Consider the following 19,179-nt stretch of genomic DNA (forward strand, 5'->3'; position numbering starts at 1 on the left):
TCCAATCCTCCAACTCCATTGGGTTCTTGTTAAATCCTCTGGTTTTGAAATACTGTGTGCTTTACTGCTATACAGCTATGTTTTAATTTGTGGTTGTTTGCCAATTTCTTTTTTTCTTAAAAAAAAATTGTGTTATCCAATTTCTTTACATTTTTGTTTATATAACTTTAATGTTGTTAAAAAAAAAAAAAAAATAGGGTACGTACGTGTTTTTTTGGGGGTAGAAATGGGTATGTGTTGTTGATTACCTTACTGTGCTTTTGCCTAAATGCAAAATGATAGGTTAGTTTAAAGTAAATGTCATATATATTTTATAAAATGGTTTTGTTTATTGTAAATTAATGTATTTATATTTGGTTTAGAGCTTGCTTAATTGTTTGTTTTTATCTCACTGAGTTTACACCATTAGCTAAAGGAAGAATAATTTATGAGAAAAAAAAAATCCACAATTTATGCATATTTTAAAAAAAAAAAATTCAAGATTTGCAAATTGTAATTCAATCATTTATGATTTACCACCCTGCAATTCCCGTTTTGTTTTATGTAGTTCTTTCGGTATTCAAAGAAGAGAAGAAGGATTAGCATTCATTCTTTTCCTGTGTCTCAAGGCCCAAACCTACCGCCCAAGCAAAGCGAACACAAGAAAGTCAAATGGATAACCAACCCTATGAGCTTATCCTTTCTTCTTCCGCCTCTGCCAAGGAACCACCAACCCTCCTCCTCCTCCATAACCCCAATCTGAATAGCTCACTGGAAACTTGGAAAGTCTAGACATTCAGGTAAACATTTTCATCTTCTTCACTTGGTTCTTTAGTTTTGGATTCCTTTATCTTTTTGGGTTTGTGTATCACATGAGCTTAGGTGGGCTCTTGAGAGGAAAAAAACCCACTTGTGGGTATTGGGAGTTTTCATTTGTTGAAGCTTGTTGTTTATCAGCTGTTGTGTCTTGTTAATTTGAGGTTTGAGAATCCAAAGGTGCTGTTCCCTCAACTGAAAGACCTGTTTTTAAAAGATCTTCCCATCCTCAAAAGATTCTGCATAGGAAGCAATATCATATTTCCATCCTTGACGGGTATGACGATAGAACAATGCCCTAAATTGGAGTCATTCATATTCAAACCTGTTAGTTCAGAGGAGATGAATTCAGAGGAGATCTCCCGTACTGCCATGCAACCTCTCTTCAATGAAAAGGTAATTCTATTTTTATTATCCCCTATTTTACTTTGTATATATCTTATTTTCTAATATGTGAGTTATTATGATTAGATATGTCAATAGCACACACAGGGTGGACTTGCAGGTTGCGTTCCCAAGTTTGGAAATATTGAGAATCTTGCACTTGGGAAACTTAAAAATCATATAGCATGATCAATTAACTGAAATCATATACTGTTAATTTTTTCCACATAGCAGTGGTTAAATTCTTTACACCTTCCATAGCAATATAAATCATGAACCATTAATACCAGTCAAATATTGAGAGTCATTTATCTACTGTTAATTAAAGTGTATAGGAAGTAACAAACTAGCGGGCGCTTGTGATAAACACATGACCTTTCTCCTGGTCAAACAATCCTTGGACACGTGAGAGAGACAAGTGCCTCAAGTGAGGTTATTGCCTTATATATAGTCGAAAATTATTTGTATCCAAATTTATAGAGCTAAATTTAGAGTTAGTTTGACTTTTTCTTTTTGTCTAATTTTTTTTAACTTTTTTCTTTAAATTAATAATCTAACTTTTAATTTTTCAAAAAATATGTTTACTTTTTGGTTTTTTGTCACACATTTAACTTAAAATTTACTAAAAACTATATATATATATATATTATAAACACTACGATAATAAGCTACCTAAAAATAAGAGGTTACTAAATGAACACTTGAATATTGAAAATTTTAAAACTTATTTTAATCACCCCTATTATTTAATTAAAATTTTTAAAGAGATTGTAAAAGTCTTTTCATCAATTGTTTATGATAGGTAGTCTTATCCTCAATTATTTTAGTGAGGTTGATTCACGCACTCGAACTTATGACCCATCATGGAAGATACTCCTTGTCACACACGCAAAACTCTAAAAATTAATATTTGGCTAAATTACAAACTACAATCTTAAAATATATAGGTGCTTAGATTTTACATTTTGAAATTTCAAATTTTGGATTTTACTCTTTGAATTTTTATTTATTTTGCATCAGTAGCCACTCCATCCCTATTTTCCGTTAAGTGTCATATAAGTTTGTCACTCATATTTAGTTTTTCTAATAAAATGATGTAACGCTATTTTTATTATGCCATCTCATTTTTAATTTTTTTAGACCACAAATAATGTCACATTATTTTATTGGACAAACTAAACATGCATGAAAAATTTTTGTGGCACTTAACAGAAAATATGGACAGAAAGGTTACTTAAGCAAATGGAATAGAACTTTAGGGAATAAGATCCTAATTTTGAAACTTCAGGATATAAAATCTAAATACTCTCAAACTTTAGGGGAATAGTTTGCAATTTAGCCTTAATATTTCTTAAATCATGAAGTATAAAATAGTGATTTTTTATTATTATTTAACTAGGTTAATTACATCTTAATTTTTATATATTAAATTTTTTTGAGATCCATAGCCAACCCCATAATTTTGAGATTTTATTTATTTATTTATAATATAAGAAAGTGGTGTTCTAACCTTTAGTCAAACTATTCCACTCTCCTCCCCATAATATGTCCCAAAAATTTAAATAACTGATTGTATGGTGGATTGAATTTGGAACCCTCAGTGTATACGTCACAGCTCACACCAATNCTTTTTGGTTTTTGTCACACATTTAACTTAAAATTTACTAAAAACTATTATATATATATATTATAAACACTACGATAATAAGCTACCTAAAAATAAGAGGTTACTAAATGAACACTTGAATATTGAAAATTTTAAAACTTATTTTAATCACCCCTATTATTTAATTAAAATTTTTAAAGAGATTGTAAAAGTCTTTTCATCAATTGTTTATGATAGGTAGTCTTATCCTCAATTATTTTAGTGAGGTTGATTCACGCACTCGAACTTATGACCCATCATGGAAGATACTCCTTGTCACACACGCAAAACTCTAAAAATTAATATTTGGCTAAATTACAAACTACAATCTTAAAATATATAGGTGCTTAGATTTTACATTTTGAAATTTCAAATTTTGGATTTTACTCTTTGAATTTTTATTTATTTTGCATCAGTAGCCACTCCATCCCTATTTTCCGTTAAGTGTCATATAAGTTTGTCACTCATATTTAGTTTTTCTAATAAAATGAATTAGGGGGGGGGGGGGGGGTTCAATGTAAGGATGAGAGAGAGAGAGAGTAGATTTCAGTCACAGCCTCACAGGGGAAGACAAAAGCAACCAGAAGATGTGTTTTGGAGGGTAAATGATAATTTCAATTAGAAAGTGATAGTAAAAAATATAAATTTATTAATTTCTGGATAGTGACTTTTAAGTTTTAACGGTGTTAAGCTAATGGGATTTGAATTAGGTGCAATTTCCCCCTCATCACTCATAAAATATTTTTACCATCTTTACTTTTTTTTTTCTTTTTTTACTTTTTAAATTTTATAACTTTTTTATTCAATGGTTAAGATTTGGAAGCTTCTTCTTAGCCATTGAGAGTTATTGCACCTAATCTCAATTATGAGATATGATAGTTTATTTTGAAGAGCATTCGTATTAGTTCATGCAAAAATTTCTTTTTATTTTAGGATAAGAAACTATTTTTTCTATTTTACATTCTAACTTTTCAAAACAACCCACATCAAATTATCTATTTTACACTACATCTCATTAAATTATCAATTTTCTTTATTTTTTAATTGTTTATATTTCTTCACACACAACAACCTTTATCCTCTCTCTTCTTTCATCCTCAAGTTATGCAAAGAAAGAATAAAAAATAAATACAAAATGAATAATGATAGTGTAAATTTATACTGTTATTATAGCGACTATGTATTTTTACACAACTTTACATGGTCTAATATGGGTGAAGGTTGGACTTAGTTGGTTAAAATGTGGTTTTCTTTCTATTATACTAGCATTGATGTGAGTGCTCAAGGAAGGTTTATATACAATTCAAAATAATGAAAGAAGTCAATGAAATTTAGTAAACTTCAGATTAGGTTAGAGTAATTTTTTTCATTAAAACGGATTTGGCTATGTACATAAAAGCTAATAGGTGAGACCATACACCTCTCTTCAATGAAGAGGTAATTCTATTTTTATAATCCCCTGTTTTACTTCGTAATTTATCTTATTTTCTATTATGTGAGTTATTATGATTAGTTATTTTATTAACACACATGGGATGGACTTGCAGGTTGCATTCCCTAGTTTGGAAACATTGGATATCATGCACATGGAGAATTTGAAAATCATATGGCACAATCAATTAGCCGAAGATTCCTTTTTCAAGCTTCAATCTCTATTTGTTGAATACTGTGAAAATCTTGTGAATATCTTTGAATATAATATGCTGACAAGATTCCAAAGTCTAGAGAGACTTGAAGTATATTATTGTGGTTCACTGCAAGAAGTGTTTGAACTTCAAAGGCACGATGTTAGAGAATCACATGCTGTGACAGCCATTCCGTTGAAAAGATTGATATTGCGTTGTCTACCGAAAATGAAGCAGGTCTGGAATAAGGACCCCCAAGGAATTTTCAGCTTTCAAAATCTACAATTTATAAATGTTTGTGAATGTGAGAGTTTGAAAAGTTTGTTCCCAGCATCTGTGGCTAGATGTCTCATGCAATTGGAGCATCTTCGGATATACAAATGTGGAGTGGAGGAAATTGTTTCACGGGAAGAAATTGCAGAAGTAGCAGCAAGATTTGTTTTCCCTAGAGTAACTTTCTTGATACTTAGTAAATTGCCAAAGCTCAAGTGGTTTTCCCGAGGGGTGCATACTTCAGAATGGCCATTGTTGAAACAATTGGGGGTGCTTGGATGTGATCAAATTGAGATATTTACTTCAAAAATTCTGAACTTTCAAGAAACAGTTGAACAAAGCCAACTAGAGACCTCCATTCAACGACCCCTTTTCTTGGTTGAAGGGGTAAGAGGCTAATTTAACTACTCTTTTATAATATTTAGATTTACAATAAATATTAACTTTTTTTGGAGTAGTACTCCTCTCTCACGCAAAAATCAAGTTTCAAACGCGAAGTTCTTAGTAAAAGGTCATATATCTATATACTTTTTTTTAAAACAAAATCCTTAATCTATATTCTTGCATCAAAATATAGGTACCTTTGGTGTGTTTTTTTGGGTCAATGTGTCCAAAAATATGAAAGTACTACAAGTGTCAAATTGTGACAAATTAAAACAATTGATCGACAATAACTACTAATTGATTAACATGGTTCTGGAAAAAAGGCTTTTCTTGTAAATGACTCTTACACCACTATGCATTTGATTGACTGGTACTGTTCGATAGTAGTTACGAATTACGACATTGTTCTTTATTATGTACTTTTTTTTTTTTTAAGTTTCATCTAGATATAATAAGGTTGAACCATATTCTTACCATTAATTTTAGAGACCTCACGAATATATTCCATTTCATTAATAAATCTATTTTCTTTTATTCAATGCTTTGATTTTTTTTTTTTTTATATAGGGTACATTATTCCCTAACTTGGAGGGTTTGGCATTGGGTGGAAATTTCAAGATGAAGGAGATACAACGTGACCAACTTTTGGAAGAGTGCTTTTACAAATTAAAAGAATTTTCCATAGTCGGCTATCTAGCTGTTTTTGATTGGATTAATTTTCTAAAAAGATTATACAGTTTGGAGATACTTCATGTGACGCATAATTCTTGGGAAGAAATATTCCCATATGAAGAACTTTTTGACCAGGAAAAGAATGCTACAATACTCGCACAACTATGAAAACTAGAGCTATGTGAACTACTAATGTTAACACATTGTGGAAAGAAGACACTCAACCAAGCCCAATTTTGTATAATCTAGAAAATCTAATAGTGTCATTTTGTGAAAAATTGAAAATTTTAGTACCATCATCAATATCTTTCCGAAATTTGACAAATCTGCAAATACTAAAATGTCATGGATTGATTAATTTAGTTACATCATCAACAGCCAAAAGTTTGATACAGCTCAAAAAAATGAGTGTAAGTGAATGCGAAAGGATAAAAGAAGTTGTAGTAGGGGAGGGGAGTAAAGTGAGTGAGGTGATTACTTTTACCCAGTTGATATACTTAAAACTTGATTCCCTGCCAAACCTTGCAAGTTTTTGCTCTGAAAGTTATTCTTTCAATTTCCCATCTTTGGAAGAAGTAATTGTGAGGCAGTGCCCTGAAATGAAGACTTTCTCTCGTGGAGCTCTAGGGACACCAAGCTAGAAAGAGTACAGGCAACACAAGAAGATGAATGGCATTGGAAGGTTGACTTGAATACTACCATACATTGGCTCACACAATAGTTCATTGGAGAAAGGGTAAGTATATTATTCAAAAAATCTCCTAATTTCCCACACCATGTACTTAATCTTTTTAATGGATTGATGCATAAACATGAGCAACCTTTTCACTCTTCCACTAGATAATTATCAAAATAGAATCCTTGTAAATTGCATCAAAATTTTTGCATCATACATATTATTATGACCCTTTGCACTTCATAAGCACACAAATTAAATAATTACCCTTAAAACTTCTTATCTTGACTTAACGAGTGCTGATTGTTAATTTTTGTGAGTATCCTACAAGCCTGCATGAAGCAAAACCCGATTCTTTTTGAACCTGTCACACATTGGGTTACATATATAATCTCTCATCCCTTCAGCAATGCCCAAAATGTGAGGATCATCATAGGTTTGCCTAATGTCATTGAAGCAGCTGAACCTTTTATCAAATTAGGATCAAAATTCAAGATTACTATGTTTTTAACAATTCAACAATCGAAAGCCTTAGTTCTTATGGAGAGTGGATAATAAGAGCTTTTTTTTCTTTTCTTTTTTTTTTAATATAAAAATAATAAGAGTTTTCTTAATCCATTATAAATCCCAAAGCAATAATGGAGGACCTCCAACCATCATTCTACTTCTACCTAATTCTCACCATCCATATTCATTACTCTGGTTTGAAGTAAATTCAACAGCTCAAAAGAATAGTGTTTGTGTGTGTGTGTGTGTGGTGGCGGCATAAGTAAAGTCTTTTTCCCTCTAGTTTATCGGTTCTTCTTCTACCTAATCCCCTTGTCTCTATTCCGAGCTTTTGTCTTGGCATTTTTTTATTTGTTATGCACCACTAACCTCTATTTAATACTAAAGTGAGTTGTGGACTTAACTCCCCCTTATCTTGAACCCAAGTTGAAAGGTTCAATTTATTAAATTTTCATAAAACAAGAAGAAAATTTAGTAACAAATTTATTAAAGGCAGTACCAAGGCTACTAATTGAGTCCAAACGCACACTAATTAATTGGTTAAATTTTGATTTGATTCTGATTAACACAAGAACTATCATGTACTGCATAATCATCTCAAGACTTCCCAAAAAAACAGTGTAAAGCAAATTGTTAAATGCCAATATTTGCAAACAACCACATTTTGCACAAGAAACTCAAAAAGGAATGAATGCATCGGATTGGATGGTTCATTCAGCTCATCACATAAATCCAATAGTTATAATTAAAATTAAATGCATACAAATAAATGTCCAATAGCCATTGATAAATAGAGACATTAAACTGGCACACTAAAAACCAGTATGTCTTTTCAATTTTAGTAACTTGTTAATAAGTCTTTTTGCTCCAAAGTGGTCATTATTTTTACATGACAGATAGATGTAAATCTCTAGATAGTAGTTGCACATGGTGTGTGTATTGGTAGGAAGAAGTTGATTATGGAGGAGGTGGGCCTGGTGGGCCAGGGGGTCCAGGAGGCCCAGGTGGGCCACCAAAGCAATCTTGAAGCAACCAGCAACAGCATAAGAAGCTCAGGCTGCAGCCAAAAATATCAAATAAAACAAAGTCATTAAAACCAGGATTGGTACAATAATAATTATATCAATAAAAAAAATTAATTTAATTTTTTTTTTAAACTTCAATGTTCCCTTACAAACTCAATCTTAAATAAATAAATAAAACCCTTTCAATATTTTGCCACTAACTTTTAAATTTTTTTAGCCGACATTGAACAATAAGGCTTGGTTGTTGTTATAGAGATCAATAATCTTAAAAACGCAATTTTTTTGTCATTATACCCTAATGTTCTATATATTAGTATATTACGAGTTTGTTATTGAGCCAAGAGTTTTGTAATTCGATTGGCATCTCCTAATGTTTTTAATAGAGATATCATGAGTTCAAATCCTTCATCCTCAACTATCAAATTATCAAGAAATGATTGTGTTATTGAAAAAAGGAAAATAGTGCGGGATACTCGTTCTTTTAAGCTAGATTAATACTAATTCAAAGCAAAACTTTTGAGAACCAGAAATATTAAGCTTCAGTGAATTACAAGGAAATAAAAAAACAACACCTGTTTCTCAGGTTCTACATTTAATATGTCACCTCACAGCTCACCATTCCTTTGAGAATAATAATGCCAACAAACCATCGAATCTTAATCGATTAATCAGATCATATAACTACAATAGCAAGGAAGCTTGAGTCCAATAAAGAGAAATTCAAAAAGGTGGAATGCTCAAAATTAAAATTACTTAATATTAAAAAAAAAAAAAAAAACTAATTTAGTAGTAACTTGAAACCAAAACTTAGATGTTAGAATGTACATACCAAGTACCAATCATGTCAAAAAAACCACAGAAGAACGGTCCTCCTGGTCCCGGACCCCATCCGGGCGGTCCAGGCGGTCCAGGTGGACCCCATCCAGGTGGTCCGGGCGGTCCTGGCGGACCCCATCCAGGTGGTCCTGGCGGTCCGGGCGGTCCGGGTGGCCCGGGCGGTCCTCCTGGCCCTCCAGGTCCCATTACAAGCTAACTCTTAATGATATCACCACCACCACTACTGCCTCAGTCTCCACCAGAAGAAGGTGCACTCTCAGAACCTTAGAATATGTCTAACACAATATACACAGCAATAGCAAAAGTTCATAGTAGCTCCTTGGGAACTTATATAAGCCCAAAGGGGTTTTCATGGGGTTTATAGATTAGGCTAGAAGCATCCATATGACTACTACCCATTCAAATTTACATCGAACCAAGTAGCTATCCTCCAATCTTTTTTGTACATGTGACTCTATTTCACCTACTCGTCTCCAAGCTACCGGTCAAGGCCAATCCTCCTTTTGTAAAGTCCCATTTTATTACGTATCTCATGGCAAATTTGTCTGTGAGTTATTTGTGCATGCAATGCATTTTCCTAAACACATTAAGCATGAGGCCCAACACAAGGCATGCATGCCACGTAGTGCTTCCATAGAATTCTCGAGATTGTTAATTACAAAGTTTTGTTATTAAATAGCATATATAATTGCCTCTGGATTAGGTGGACAGCCTGGAAATTAGACATCTACATAAATTAGCTTATGAAATTATTTTGAGACAGTGATGTGGCATTGTAAATAGTCTCAATTTTCTTTCTTTTTGTCTTTTCAGCCTAAAGTAACTATGTCTCCTCATATTTTATAGAGCAGACTCAAGGCTAACCAAATTTTCCAACTGCAGTTCATTTTCTTGAAGATTGGTTTCACCATGGAATCTGTTTTAAGTGCAACAATAATGTCAACTCTGGCCATTTGGGCTTTTGAAATCAACTATAAGTGAAATGGACCGCTCCAATCCTCCAACTCCATTGGGTTCTTGTTAAATCCTCTGGTTTTGAAATACTGTGTGCTTTACTCTATCTAGCTGTTTTTGATTGGATTAATTTTCTACAAAGATTATACAGTTTGGAGATACTTTATGTGACGCATAATTCTTGGGAAGAAATATTCCCATATGAAGAACTTTTTGACCAGGAAAATAATGCTACAATACTCGCACAACTACGAAAACTAGAGCTATGTGAACTACCAATGTTAACACATTTGTGGAAAGAAGACACTCAACCAAGCCCAATTTTGTATAATCTAGAAAATCTAGTAGTGTCATTTTGTGAAAAATTGAAAATTTTAGTACCATCATCAATATCTTTCCAAAATTTGACAAATCTAGAAATACTAAAATGTCATGGATTGATTAATTTAGTTACATCATCAACAGCCAAAAGTTTGATACAGCTCAAAAAAATGAGTGTAAGTGAATGCGAAAGGATAAAAGAAGTTGTAGTAGGGGAGGAGGGTAAAGTGAGTGAGGTGATTACTTTTACCCAGTTGATATACTTAAAACTTGATTCCCTGCCAAACCTGGCAAGTTTTTGCTCTGAAAGTTATTCTTTCAATTTCCCATCTTTGGAAGAAGTAATTGTGAGGCAGTGCCCTGAAACGAAGACTTTCTCTCGTGGAGCTCTAGGGACACCAAAGCTAGAAAGAGTACAGGCAACACAAGAAGATGAATGGCATTGGAAGGTTGACTTGAATACTACCATACATTGGCTCACACAATAGTTCATTGGAGAAAGGGTAAGTATATTATTCAAAAAATCTCCTAATTTCCCACACCATGTACTTAATCTTTTTAATGGATTGATGCATAAACATGAGCAACCTTTTCACTCTTCCACTAGATAATTATCAAAATAGAATCCTTGTAAATTGCATCAAAATTTTTGCATCATACATATTATTATGACCCTTTGCACTTCATAAGCACACAAATTAAATAATTTTATTATATTTAAAAGGATAATTATTTTTCCTTGATGATACTTTGATGTCAGTGGTTATAATGATTGATGTTTTTTCTTCAATATGTTGTTTTCTATAATGCAAGGTTTAGAATTCTAAAGATGGAGTTAATCCTAAATATGCAGCAGCGGGAATGAGGCTTGGAATTGTAGCTTGTGGTACTTGGGATCGTGTTTCTTTCTGCAAAAATCATGTGCTCAGAGGGTCGTTATCCCATGGTTACGGAAATCAATAGAGTTCATCCATTTGTTGTTTATTCTGCTATTGTTTCTTTATTTTCTGTTTAGACATGTTTGGAAAAAAAAAAAAAGAGTATTAGTAGCAATACTACTACATCTTATTTGTGTGATACATTTCTCTTTTGAGTGTTATAAACTACCTCTTCTTGGCACAAAAAGACCATATCGCTATTTGAATAAGTTGTGCATACATGTTATTATTTTGATGAGTGTCAAAATTTCACAAAAATACTCACCCATGCACATAATAGACCAACACTATAAGGCTATCATAGAAGCAGTTGTATAGATTAACGTAGCGAATTTGATCTGCCTTGACCTTTAGCTTCATGGTTACGGAAGATAAATGATAGTATATCTTTGTGAAATTTTAGTTAAAGATGGTTAGGAAGAAAATTTTTATCTTTATGACTTTAACTATGCATGAGTAAATTAATCTTCTCTTCTTAAACAATTGTATGTAATTGAAATCCAAATTAGTATTTTATGGAGCAAGAAAAGAACAAATAGTAACATTGACCACCAAAATAGGAAGAATACAGTTGTTTTTTTTAGAAATAATTATAATATTTAAAATAAAAAATAAAAACCCTGAAATAAGCATAAATTTCATGAATCAAAGATCCACCAGCTCTATCTAATGAAAGAGGTGTAAATTATATTAAAAGATGGTAATAAAAATCATGTTTATATTTCAACATAGATGAGCAAAATGATCTTCATTTTATTTTTCCTACTTACAATAAGTGGGGAGAGGGAATTCAAATTCAGGTTTGCCACACCCCCCACCCCCCCATCCCAAAAAAAAAAAAAAAAAAAAGATTTTAATGCTAGGTACCAATCACAACTTCCTATTTTATTCGGGATTTTTGTATACTGAAAAAACTTCTACGCTTCCAAGTTTTGGCACTCAATGTCTCCTCTTTAATTTGAAGACTCAAATGATATGAGTACCTTCTTTGACCTGTGATATCCTCTACAAATTCCACCATGACATTATAAAACTTTCAATATCTTCAATTTGGTCAATCTTATTTTGTGCAAAACACGTATAAATATTCAATGGTACTATTGGTTCTAAGAATGACAACGGTGGATACCATGGCCAATAGTAACAAAGCAATGTTTTTTTTCTAGAACACAAATTGAAGTAACAATGACACTAGTTCATCGTAATTCTAAATAACTTCTTCACATTGTGAGTTAAATTTTTTTCCTTTTTTTTTTTTGGGGGGGGGAGGGGGGGTTGGGGGGGGGGGGTGGTTGTTAAAAGGTCCTACGATAAAGCTTTTTCTGCCCATATATACAATTGGTTCTACTGAATAACTATTAAAATTTAATAGAAGCATTAAACTTTTTTTTTTCCTGCAGGGAATAAGTAAATGAAGATTATCATTCATGCCATAATTCAAAATAGCAGTGCTGAGTAAATACCCATAGGATCTGTTGAAGGTCAGGGCTCTACAAACCTGGTGAACAAAAGTTTGATTTCTTTGTTCATATTGGCATGTCCTTGTGTAGAGAAGAACAATTACCAATAGGACATGCTATCATACTAACCAAGTGCACCCCAAAAAAAAAAAAAATTAAAACACCTGCCATATAGCACATCAAACATGGTGTTAAAGCAGAATATATCTCAAGAAACCAGCAAGAGAAAATGCTACAGTCAACATGTTTAAAAGCCACCAAAAGGGCAAAAGCTAAGGTTTAAGATTTACAGATTACCAAAGCCAAACAATCAAGAAAAGTTACAGCTGAAAACAGATGCAGTATAATTGTAGAAATCTATTTATGCATCCAACAGTGACAAAGTAAAATGTCATCGTTTTGGAGACAATTCTTTGTCCTTCTTGATTAAATATTGTTCATCAATTAGCTTCTTTTTTGAACAACTTTTTAAAACGGTACACGACCCCACCTGCCAGAATTGTGTATCAAGTAATCCAGGGAAACTCTCCTAGCGGGGATAAGCCTAGTATGTCTGGATCTACAACTCATACTAAGCCTCCAACCACTAGGCTGTAACCTAACAGGTACTCATCAATCAATTTTACCCTCCTGAGATCCAATATCTTGCAAGTAATGTTCGGCATCCAAAGCCGCCATGCAACCTGCATCATTAAAGAAACCAAGTAAACTATATAAAGAAGACCTTAATACATATAATGTGAATAAATCATAACTTAAGTGGAACAGGTCTTTTTATTTAAATTTAAAATGATAACATAAATTGTTCAACAAAACCCAAATATTGGTGACAGAAACAGGTTATCGCAACAATGTTAGAAGCCATGGCCAATGGTTTTATCAAAACCATTACTTACATGATTTCTAATTTTCTATATGACTGTTCTGAAAATTGAGAATGAAACAGAAACCAGCAGCAGCCTTTCTTCCCCAACTCAATGTAGTTTATTTATTTATTTTGTAAATCACATTTAAAAGGACAAACCATACAAGCCTAGTCAAGTATCTTGTGATAAGTTCAGTTTGTGAGATTAAAGTTATGCACAGGCTTAATTTATATTTGTGCAAGAAATCTTAAATACATGTCACTCAATCTCAGGTCACCAAGCAAATAAAAAAGCCAGAGTCCAGCTCAACCTTGAAGTGACAGCCCATTTGATCTTATTTTAAGGGGTCCAAAAATGGGTGGGACAAATCAAGTTCCAAATATTCACATATCCGAATACTCCATGTTCTTAAAACCTGAGTTAGATCAGCTTGGGTTTGCTCAAAAATGGTCTAAGTGTCTCAAAAGAATGCGCTAAATTCAAGACTCAACAGTCATCCAATTGCACAGAGAGATGGTGATCAAGCCATGTCAAACAGATTGATCATGTCAAACAGATCATAAATAGATTAATTTCTTCACAACCCTAGAGCACAAGTTTCATCATTTTGATAATGAAGAACAAAAAATGTACATGGTCACACAAGGTGAGACTAATTTTGTTTTTAAATCCACAAGCATAGAATGGACAAGAAACAGAAATTTTTAGAACCTTCTTAACTATACAGCTATTAGGAGTGAATCAAAAAATAAATATTAAAATTTCCTTTTGTTTATTATCAGTTTCATCAGTAAAGGGCAACTACAAACATTCACTGATGTGTTGCACATAGAAAATACCATAATGCAACAAGTAAATTAGAGACACTGGCAAATTTAGAAAGCATAAATATTCTCTGTTCTTGCAGTCAGTCCCTTTATTATCTGGTGGGCAATTTGATCAAGAACAAAGAAACATGTAAACCAGCAGCTTTTAGTTGAAAAATGCATCTGAGTAAGCAGTACAGAGAAGAGAAGTGAACCAGGCAATTAAGTTCAGCATTATATCAATGCAATAAACATAATTTTGACCCAGCAAAAAACAGAAACAGAAACAAATACACCTTATCACCCACACAAAACATATAATCCCAAATAAAATGAAGAAGAGAAGTGCTGCAAACATAGAAGCTCCAAAATCGAAATTTAAATGATGAAGGGGAGAGATAGAGGATATTGACAAACCAGTGCCGGCAGCAGTAACAGCCTGCCTATACTTTTTATCCTGGACATCTCCGGCAGCAAAAACTCCAGGCACACTAGTCAGGGTGGACCCTGGCCTTGTGACAACATAGCCACCAGAATCAAGTTCCAGCTGACCATCCAAAAACTTGGTGGCTGGCTCATGCCCTATCGCAAAGAACAATCCCGATACCTTGAGATCTGAAACCTCCCCACTCAGCACATTCTTCACCTTCAACCCCCCCAAGATCCTATTATTAGTGTTTTTGTCCCCATATGCCCCCACGACTACCGAATTCCATAGAATTTGAATCTTAGGATTAGTCAAGGCCCTCTGCTGCATAATTTTTGAAGCCCTAAATGTATCTCTCCTATGGATGATGTACACAATGGACCCATACTTGGTGAGGAATGTGGCCTCCTCCATGGCTGAATCCCCTCCTCCAATTACTGCCAAGGGCTTGTTCCTGAAAATGGGTGCAGCACCGTCACACACAGCACAAGCTGAAATCCCTCGGTTCCAAAACCCTCCTGGGCCCTCACCAGAGCCTGGGAAGTCTAATCGCTTGGCGACAGCACCCGTTGCCACAATGATAGAATCAGCAATGACAGCCTTAGAATCAGTGAAGACCTTGAAAGGGGTGGTGGAGAAATCCACCTTGTTGACAGTCTCGGTTAGAATCTGAGTGCCAAAGCGGAGCGACTGCTTGCGGCAGCGGTCCATGAGCTCAATGCCATTAATTCCATCTGGAAATCCTGGGAAGTTCTCCACGTCAGTGGTCGTGGTGAGCTGACCACCAGGGGCAATGCCATTGGCCATCCACCCCTCAAAGAGGATGGGTTTCAACTCTGCACGTGATGCATATATGGCAGCAGTGTGGGCAGCTGGGCCACTTCCAATGATGCACAATCTTGTTTTGAGGATATGGAGATCATCCATGGCCGAAGTCGAAGAAATGGCAGCGGCAGAGGAGGATGCTTGTCGAGGTGTGGAAGTGGGAGCTGCAGAGGGAGCAGCAGAGTTGGAGGCCTTTCGAAAAAACTTGGAACCTCTTCTGAGTAGATTTAAGAGGTTGTTTTTAGGGCAATAACTCATAACTTCTCCTTTCTGCAGTCCATATTGCTATAAAAGTTAAAAGGCATAGTTTTGAAAACCAAATTGTAAAGAGAACAAAAAAAGAAAAAAAGAAAAAAGGAGAGGTTCAAGTTTTTAAGATTGGACCCATTAGTATAAAATAATAAAGCATAAACAAGCTAATTAAATTTAAACAATAACAATTCTTTAAAGTACAACGTCTAAACAAACAAATAAATTTCACATAGTAATATTACACAAAAAAAAAAAAAAAAAAAAAAAAAAAAAAACCATTCGACTACAACAACAGCAGTGACAAATGACAATCACCACCAACAAGTCAAAAAAAACAACCAACAGCCTTGCATGATATAGCACATCAAGAGGAATAACAAACAAACCTAAGAATTAGACAAACTTTGGACATATATAAACAAAAACAGAACACCCACTAAGTACTTGATTTTCAAAAACAATGTGGTTCAAGTCGCAGCAAACCCTGAAATGAAAAATGAAGAAAAACAAACCAGACACAGTGACACACTTCACAACAAAGATTGAACCATTTAAACAAATGAAAACAAATTAAATCTAAATTTGGCTAATTCCAGGTTACTTACATAGAGTTAAAGATAAAATTAACAGGACCAAATAAAAAAACACCAAATTAAGCTTTTTTTTCATTATGGATAAACCTGAATTAAGCTTAGAATTGATTAAAGGGCGATTACATATTAACTTTGAATTATAGCACATACCCAGTAAAAAAAATTCCCAAAAGAAAAAAGAATAACCCTCAAATGATCCTAAGTTCTATGCTTTTGACAATGTGGGGTTGCCCTTCTGACGTATTATGGAAAAGAATTTGATACACCCCACGTTTTCCTAAAGTTCAAACCTCAAATTAACAAGACACAACAGCTGATAAACAACAAGCTTCAACAAATGAAAACTCCCAATACCCACAAGTGGGTTTTTACTTTTTTTTTTTCCTCTCAAGAGCCCACCTAAGATCATGTGATACACATACCCAAAAAGATAATGGAATCCAAAACAAAAGAACCAAGTGAAGAAGATGAAAATGTTTACCTGAATGTCTATACTTTCCAAGTTTCCAGTGAGCTATTCAGATTGGGGCTATGGAGGAGGAGGGTTGGTGGTTCCTTGGCAGAGGCGGAAGAAGAAAGGATAAGCTCATAGGGTTGGTTATCCATTTGACTTCTTGTGTTTGCTTTGCTTGGGCGGTAGGTTTGGGCCTTGAGACAAAGGAAAAGAATGAATGCTAATCCTTCTCTGAATATCGAAAGAACTACATAAAACAAAACGAGAATTGCTGGGTGGCGGAGGTGGTGGCTTTTTATTTTTTAATAAAGTAATATTAATATATTGAAGGTGGATTTACTGGCTGCTTGAGTCATTTTACAGTTAACTCAAATTTATTTTTAATTTAACTGTATTTTCACGTGTATCCAAAGATTCCAAACACCCGTGAGGCTATAAAATATTTTCCCAAATTTGATTACACCTAAAACAAACACATCCTAAATCCAAAAATCTCAAGTTAAACTCATCAGTTTATGAAGTATCCATGATGTCCTATTGTCAAAAAATCATCTAGGTATTCCTACGTGGGGTGTCTCATTATATGAAGAAGTCTTTTCTAAACATTCCTTCCTTAATTTTGTCCATTTTCGATAGTCATAGCATAATAGATACCGTAACAATGGAATGTGAGAATCTAAGGTCATTTCTGGTGTAAGGACCAAATTTGTGGCTTAGTCCAGGATGAATGGACTTAGGCCCAAAAAACCCAAAATAATAAATTTGTAGAGAGTGGGTCGAAGAACTAGGCCTTAATAAATTGGACAACAGCTAATATGGAATTGGATGGCAATTGTGCACAAATAAGAAGTACTAATATGGGTGAACAGTGAACTCCTTGTCTGAGAAGGCAAGTGTTCATATAAATCAATTAAACAAAGTAAAAGTATAATTTTGATTGCTATAGTGTTCTTTCTCTGTTTTTTCGATCCCCTTGTGTCAAGGTCTCCCTTCAATTTTATACTCCCATCTCCCTCCTTTCATCCTTCCACGTGTAGATTTAGATTGATAGTGTTGATACTTGTCCCATCAGCCCCTCCCTAAAGTCTTTGAGAGTAGCTGTAAGGCTAAAAAGCACTGCTCAGTCAGCTGCAGAGTATTTAATGTGATGTTAGCAGCTTTCACTTAAATATTTCATAACTTTCTCTTTGGCTATAGAGAAAAGCCAAGGAGGGATTCTTCCTCGAGGCACCCCCCTAGGTCGCTTTAATCGGATTTTTCTCTTCGCTTACTAATACAAACCCTTATGAAAGTGTTTTACCCGTCCTCAGATTCTTTAGCGTCCTCGGGTTGGGTCTTTGGCCTAATATATACGTAGAAATGGGCTCCTGGGCCTTTCCCCCCCTACATTTGGTAAATGTTTTCGTTTTCTATTTTTGTTTTCTTGTTTTTAAGGAAAAAAGAAGAAGACAAATTTTTCCTATTTTCAAAATGAAAAACACATTTGGTTAGTTGAAAGGAAAAACACATTTTCCAAAAACAAAATTCAGGAAATTTGTTTAGTAGTTGTTTTTGAAAAAGTTGAATTTTGTTTTGTTTAGTTCATTTTTTTTTTTAATTATATCTATTCTAATTCAAAAACATGTTTGCTTATGATTAAAAAAAAAAAAACGTTTTCTTCAAGGTATTTAAAATCCATACACCTAGAGGAATTATAAAATCAAATGTTTTCTATATAACATTAAAGAAACTTTAATCATATAGTAAGACTGAAACTATAACACTTCAATCAAATGTTATAAAAGACAATCAATAACTAAAGTTTATAACATGGCATCAATGTCAGGGAATCAATTTCTTTCCAAAAATAAATAAATAAATAAATAACATGGCATCAATGATGCCTATTATTTGCCAACATCAATCCTGCAATATCAAAAATGCCACCTAAAAAAAAAAAAAAAAAAACAAGAAGCTGTGAAAAAAACTCTCAAATTGTTCTCAAAAAACTGTTTTGTATGGTGAAAATTGAGAACAGCTTTAGGGAAATTGGCCAAAAACAAATCAAAACGAGTGGGTCCACAGTTTTAAATTTAAAAAAAGAAAAAAAAAAAAAAAACTGTGGTTCTCTCTTGGACTCTGATTTTGGGCTTATTATTAATTGGGCCAGACAAAGTAACCTAAACCCCATTTTCATACTTTACAAAACGAAGAGCAAATCTAGGTAGAGAGAGAGAGAGAGAGAGAGAGAGAGAGAGAGAGAGAGAGAGAGAGAGAGAAGAAAGGGTGGGGAAGGGTACCGTTCGAAGAGCTGGAGGCCGACCTGAAAGCCGATGGCTTCGATCCAATGAGCGGCGAGGTTAGGCTTATTAGCGTAGAAGCGATCGTAGTAAGAGGAGACCATTTCGATTAGTAGACTATCCACGCAGCTCTAAGATCTCCTCCCACTCTCTCTCTCTCTTCTCTCTCTCTCCTCTCTCT

The 19,179-nt window shown here is 33.9% G+C and overlaps 3 protein-coding genes across 6 annotated transcripts; 1 reads left to right on the forward strand and 2 right to left on the reverse strand.

Moving 5' to 3' along the window:
- Positions 1–238: 238 nt before the first annotated feature.
- LOC112039278 (uncharacterized) lies at positions 239–6,508 on the forward strand. Of its 3 annotated transcripts, none has more exons than XM_065770371.1 (4): positions 239–779; positions 862–1,191; positions 4,372–5,109; positions 5,674–6,508. In XM_065770371.1, the coding sequence occupies exons 2-4, from the start codon at positions 1,075–1,077 to the stop codon at positions 5,944–5,946; spliced, it is 1,128 nt and encodes a 375-aa protein (XP_065626443.1). In that variant the 5' UTR covers positions 239–779; positions 862–1,074; the 3' UTR covers positions 5,947–6,508. The 3 variants fall into 3 exon arrangements, with proteins under 3 accessions (XP_065626443.1, XP_065626445.1, XP_065626444.1); XM_065770373.1 differs by having other exon boundaries at positions 937–1,191; XM_065770372.1 differs by having other exon boundaries at positions 960–1,191.
- Positions 6,509–7,638: 1,130 nt separating this feature from the next.
- Positions 7,639–9,238, reverse strand: LOC112033104 (uncharacterized). The gene is made up of 2 exons (XM_065770374.1): positions 8,816–9,238; positions 7,639–8,018 (listed from the first exon to the last, which is right to left on the reverse strand). The coding sequence occupies exons 1-2, from the start codon at positions 9,007–9,009 to the stop codon at positions 7,919–7,921; spliced, it is 294 nt and encodes a 97-aa protein (XP_065626446.1). The 5' UTR covers positions 9,010–9,238; the 3' UTR covers positions 7,639–7,918.
- Positions 9,239–12,718: 3,480 nt separating this feature from the next.
- Positions 12,719–17,056, reverse strand: LOC136061053 (thioredoxin reductase NTRB-like). Of its 2 annotated transcripts, none has more exons than XM_065770376.1 (3): positions 16,747–17,056; positions 14,586–15,705; positions 12,719–13,179 (listed from the first exon to the last, which is right to left on the reverse strand). In XM_065770376.1, the coding sequence occupies exons 2-3, from the start codon at positions 15,676–15,678 to the stop codon at positions 13,109–13,111; spliced, it is 1,164 nt and encodes a 387-aa protein (XP_065626448.1). In that variant the 5' UTR covers positions 15,679–15,705; positions 16,747–17,056; the 3' UTR covers positions 12,719–13,108. The 2 variants fall into 2 exon arrangements, with proteins under 2 accessions (XP_065626448.1, XP_065626447.1); XM_065770375.1 differs by having other exon boundaries at positions 14,586–15,690; positions 16,747–17,043.
- Positions 17,057–19,179: the final 2,123 nt, after the last annotated feature.

Source organism: Quercus suber, unplaced genomic scaffold, assembly GCF_002906115.3.
Source record: "Quercus suber isolate HL8 unplaced genomic scaffold, Cork oak 2.0 scaffold_30, whole genome shotgun sequence".
Taxonomy (NCBI): domain Eukaryota; kingdom Viridiplantae; phylum Streptophyta; class Magnoliopsida; order Fagales; family Fagaceae; genus Quercus; species Quercus suber.

Excerpts from the sequence above, each read along its gene's own strand:
- LOC112039278 (XM_065770371.1), top strand. The coding sequence starts at position 1,075 with ATGACGATAGAACAATGCCCTAAATTGGAGTCATTCATATTCAAACCT. Across the intron at positions 1,192-4,371 it reads AACCTCTCTTCAATGAAAAG|GTTGCATTCCCTAGTTTGGA; the intron begins GTAATTCTATTT and ends ATGGACTTGCAG. Across the intron at positions 5,110-5,673 it reads CCCTTTTCTTGGTTGAAGGG|GGTACATTATTCCCTAACTT; the intron begins GTAAGAGGCTAA and ends TTTTTTATATAG.
- LOC112033104 (XM_065770374.1), bottom strand. The coding sequence starts at position 9,009 with ATGGGACCTGGAGGGCCAGGAGGACCGCCCGGGCCACCCGGACCGCCC. Across the intron at positions 8,019-8,815 it reads TTTGACATGATTGGTACTTG|CCTGAGCTTCTTATGCTGTT; the intron begins GTATGTACATTC and ends TTTTGGCTGCAG.
- LOC136061053 (XM_065770376.1), bottom strand. The coding sequence starts at position 15,678 with ATGAGTTATTGCCCTAAAAACAACCTCTTAAATCTACTCAGAAGAGGT. Across the intron at positions 13,180-14,585 it reads TGTTACTGCTGCCGGCACTG|GTTGCATGGCGGCTTTGGAT; the intron begins GTTTGTCAATAT and ends TTAATGATGCAG.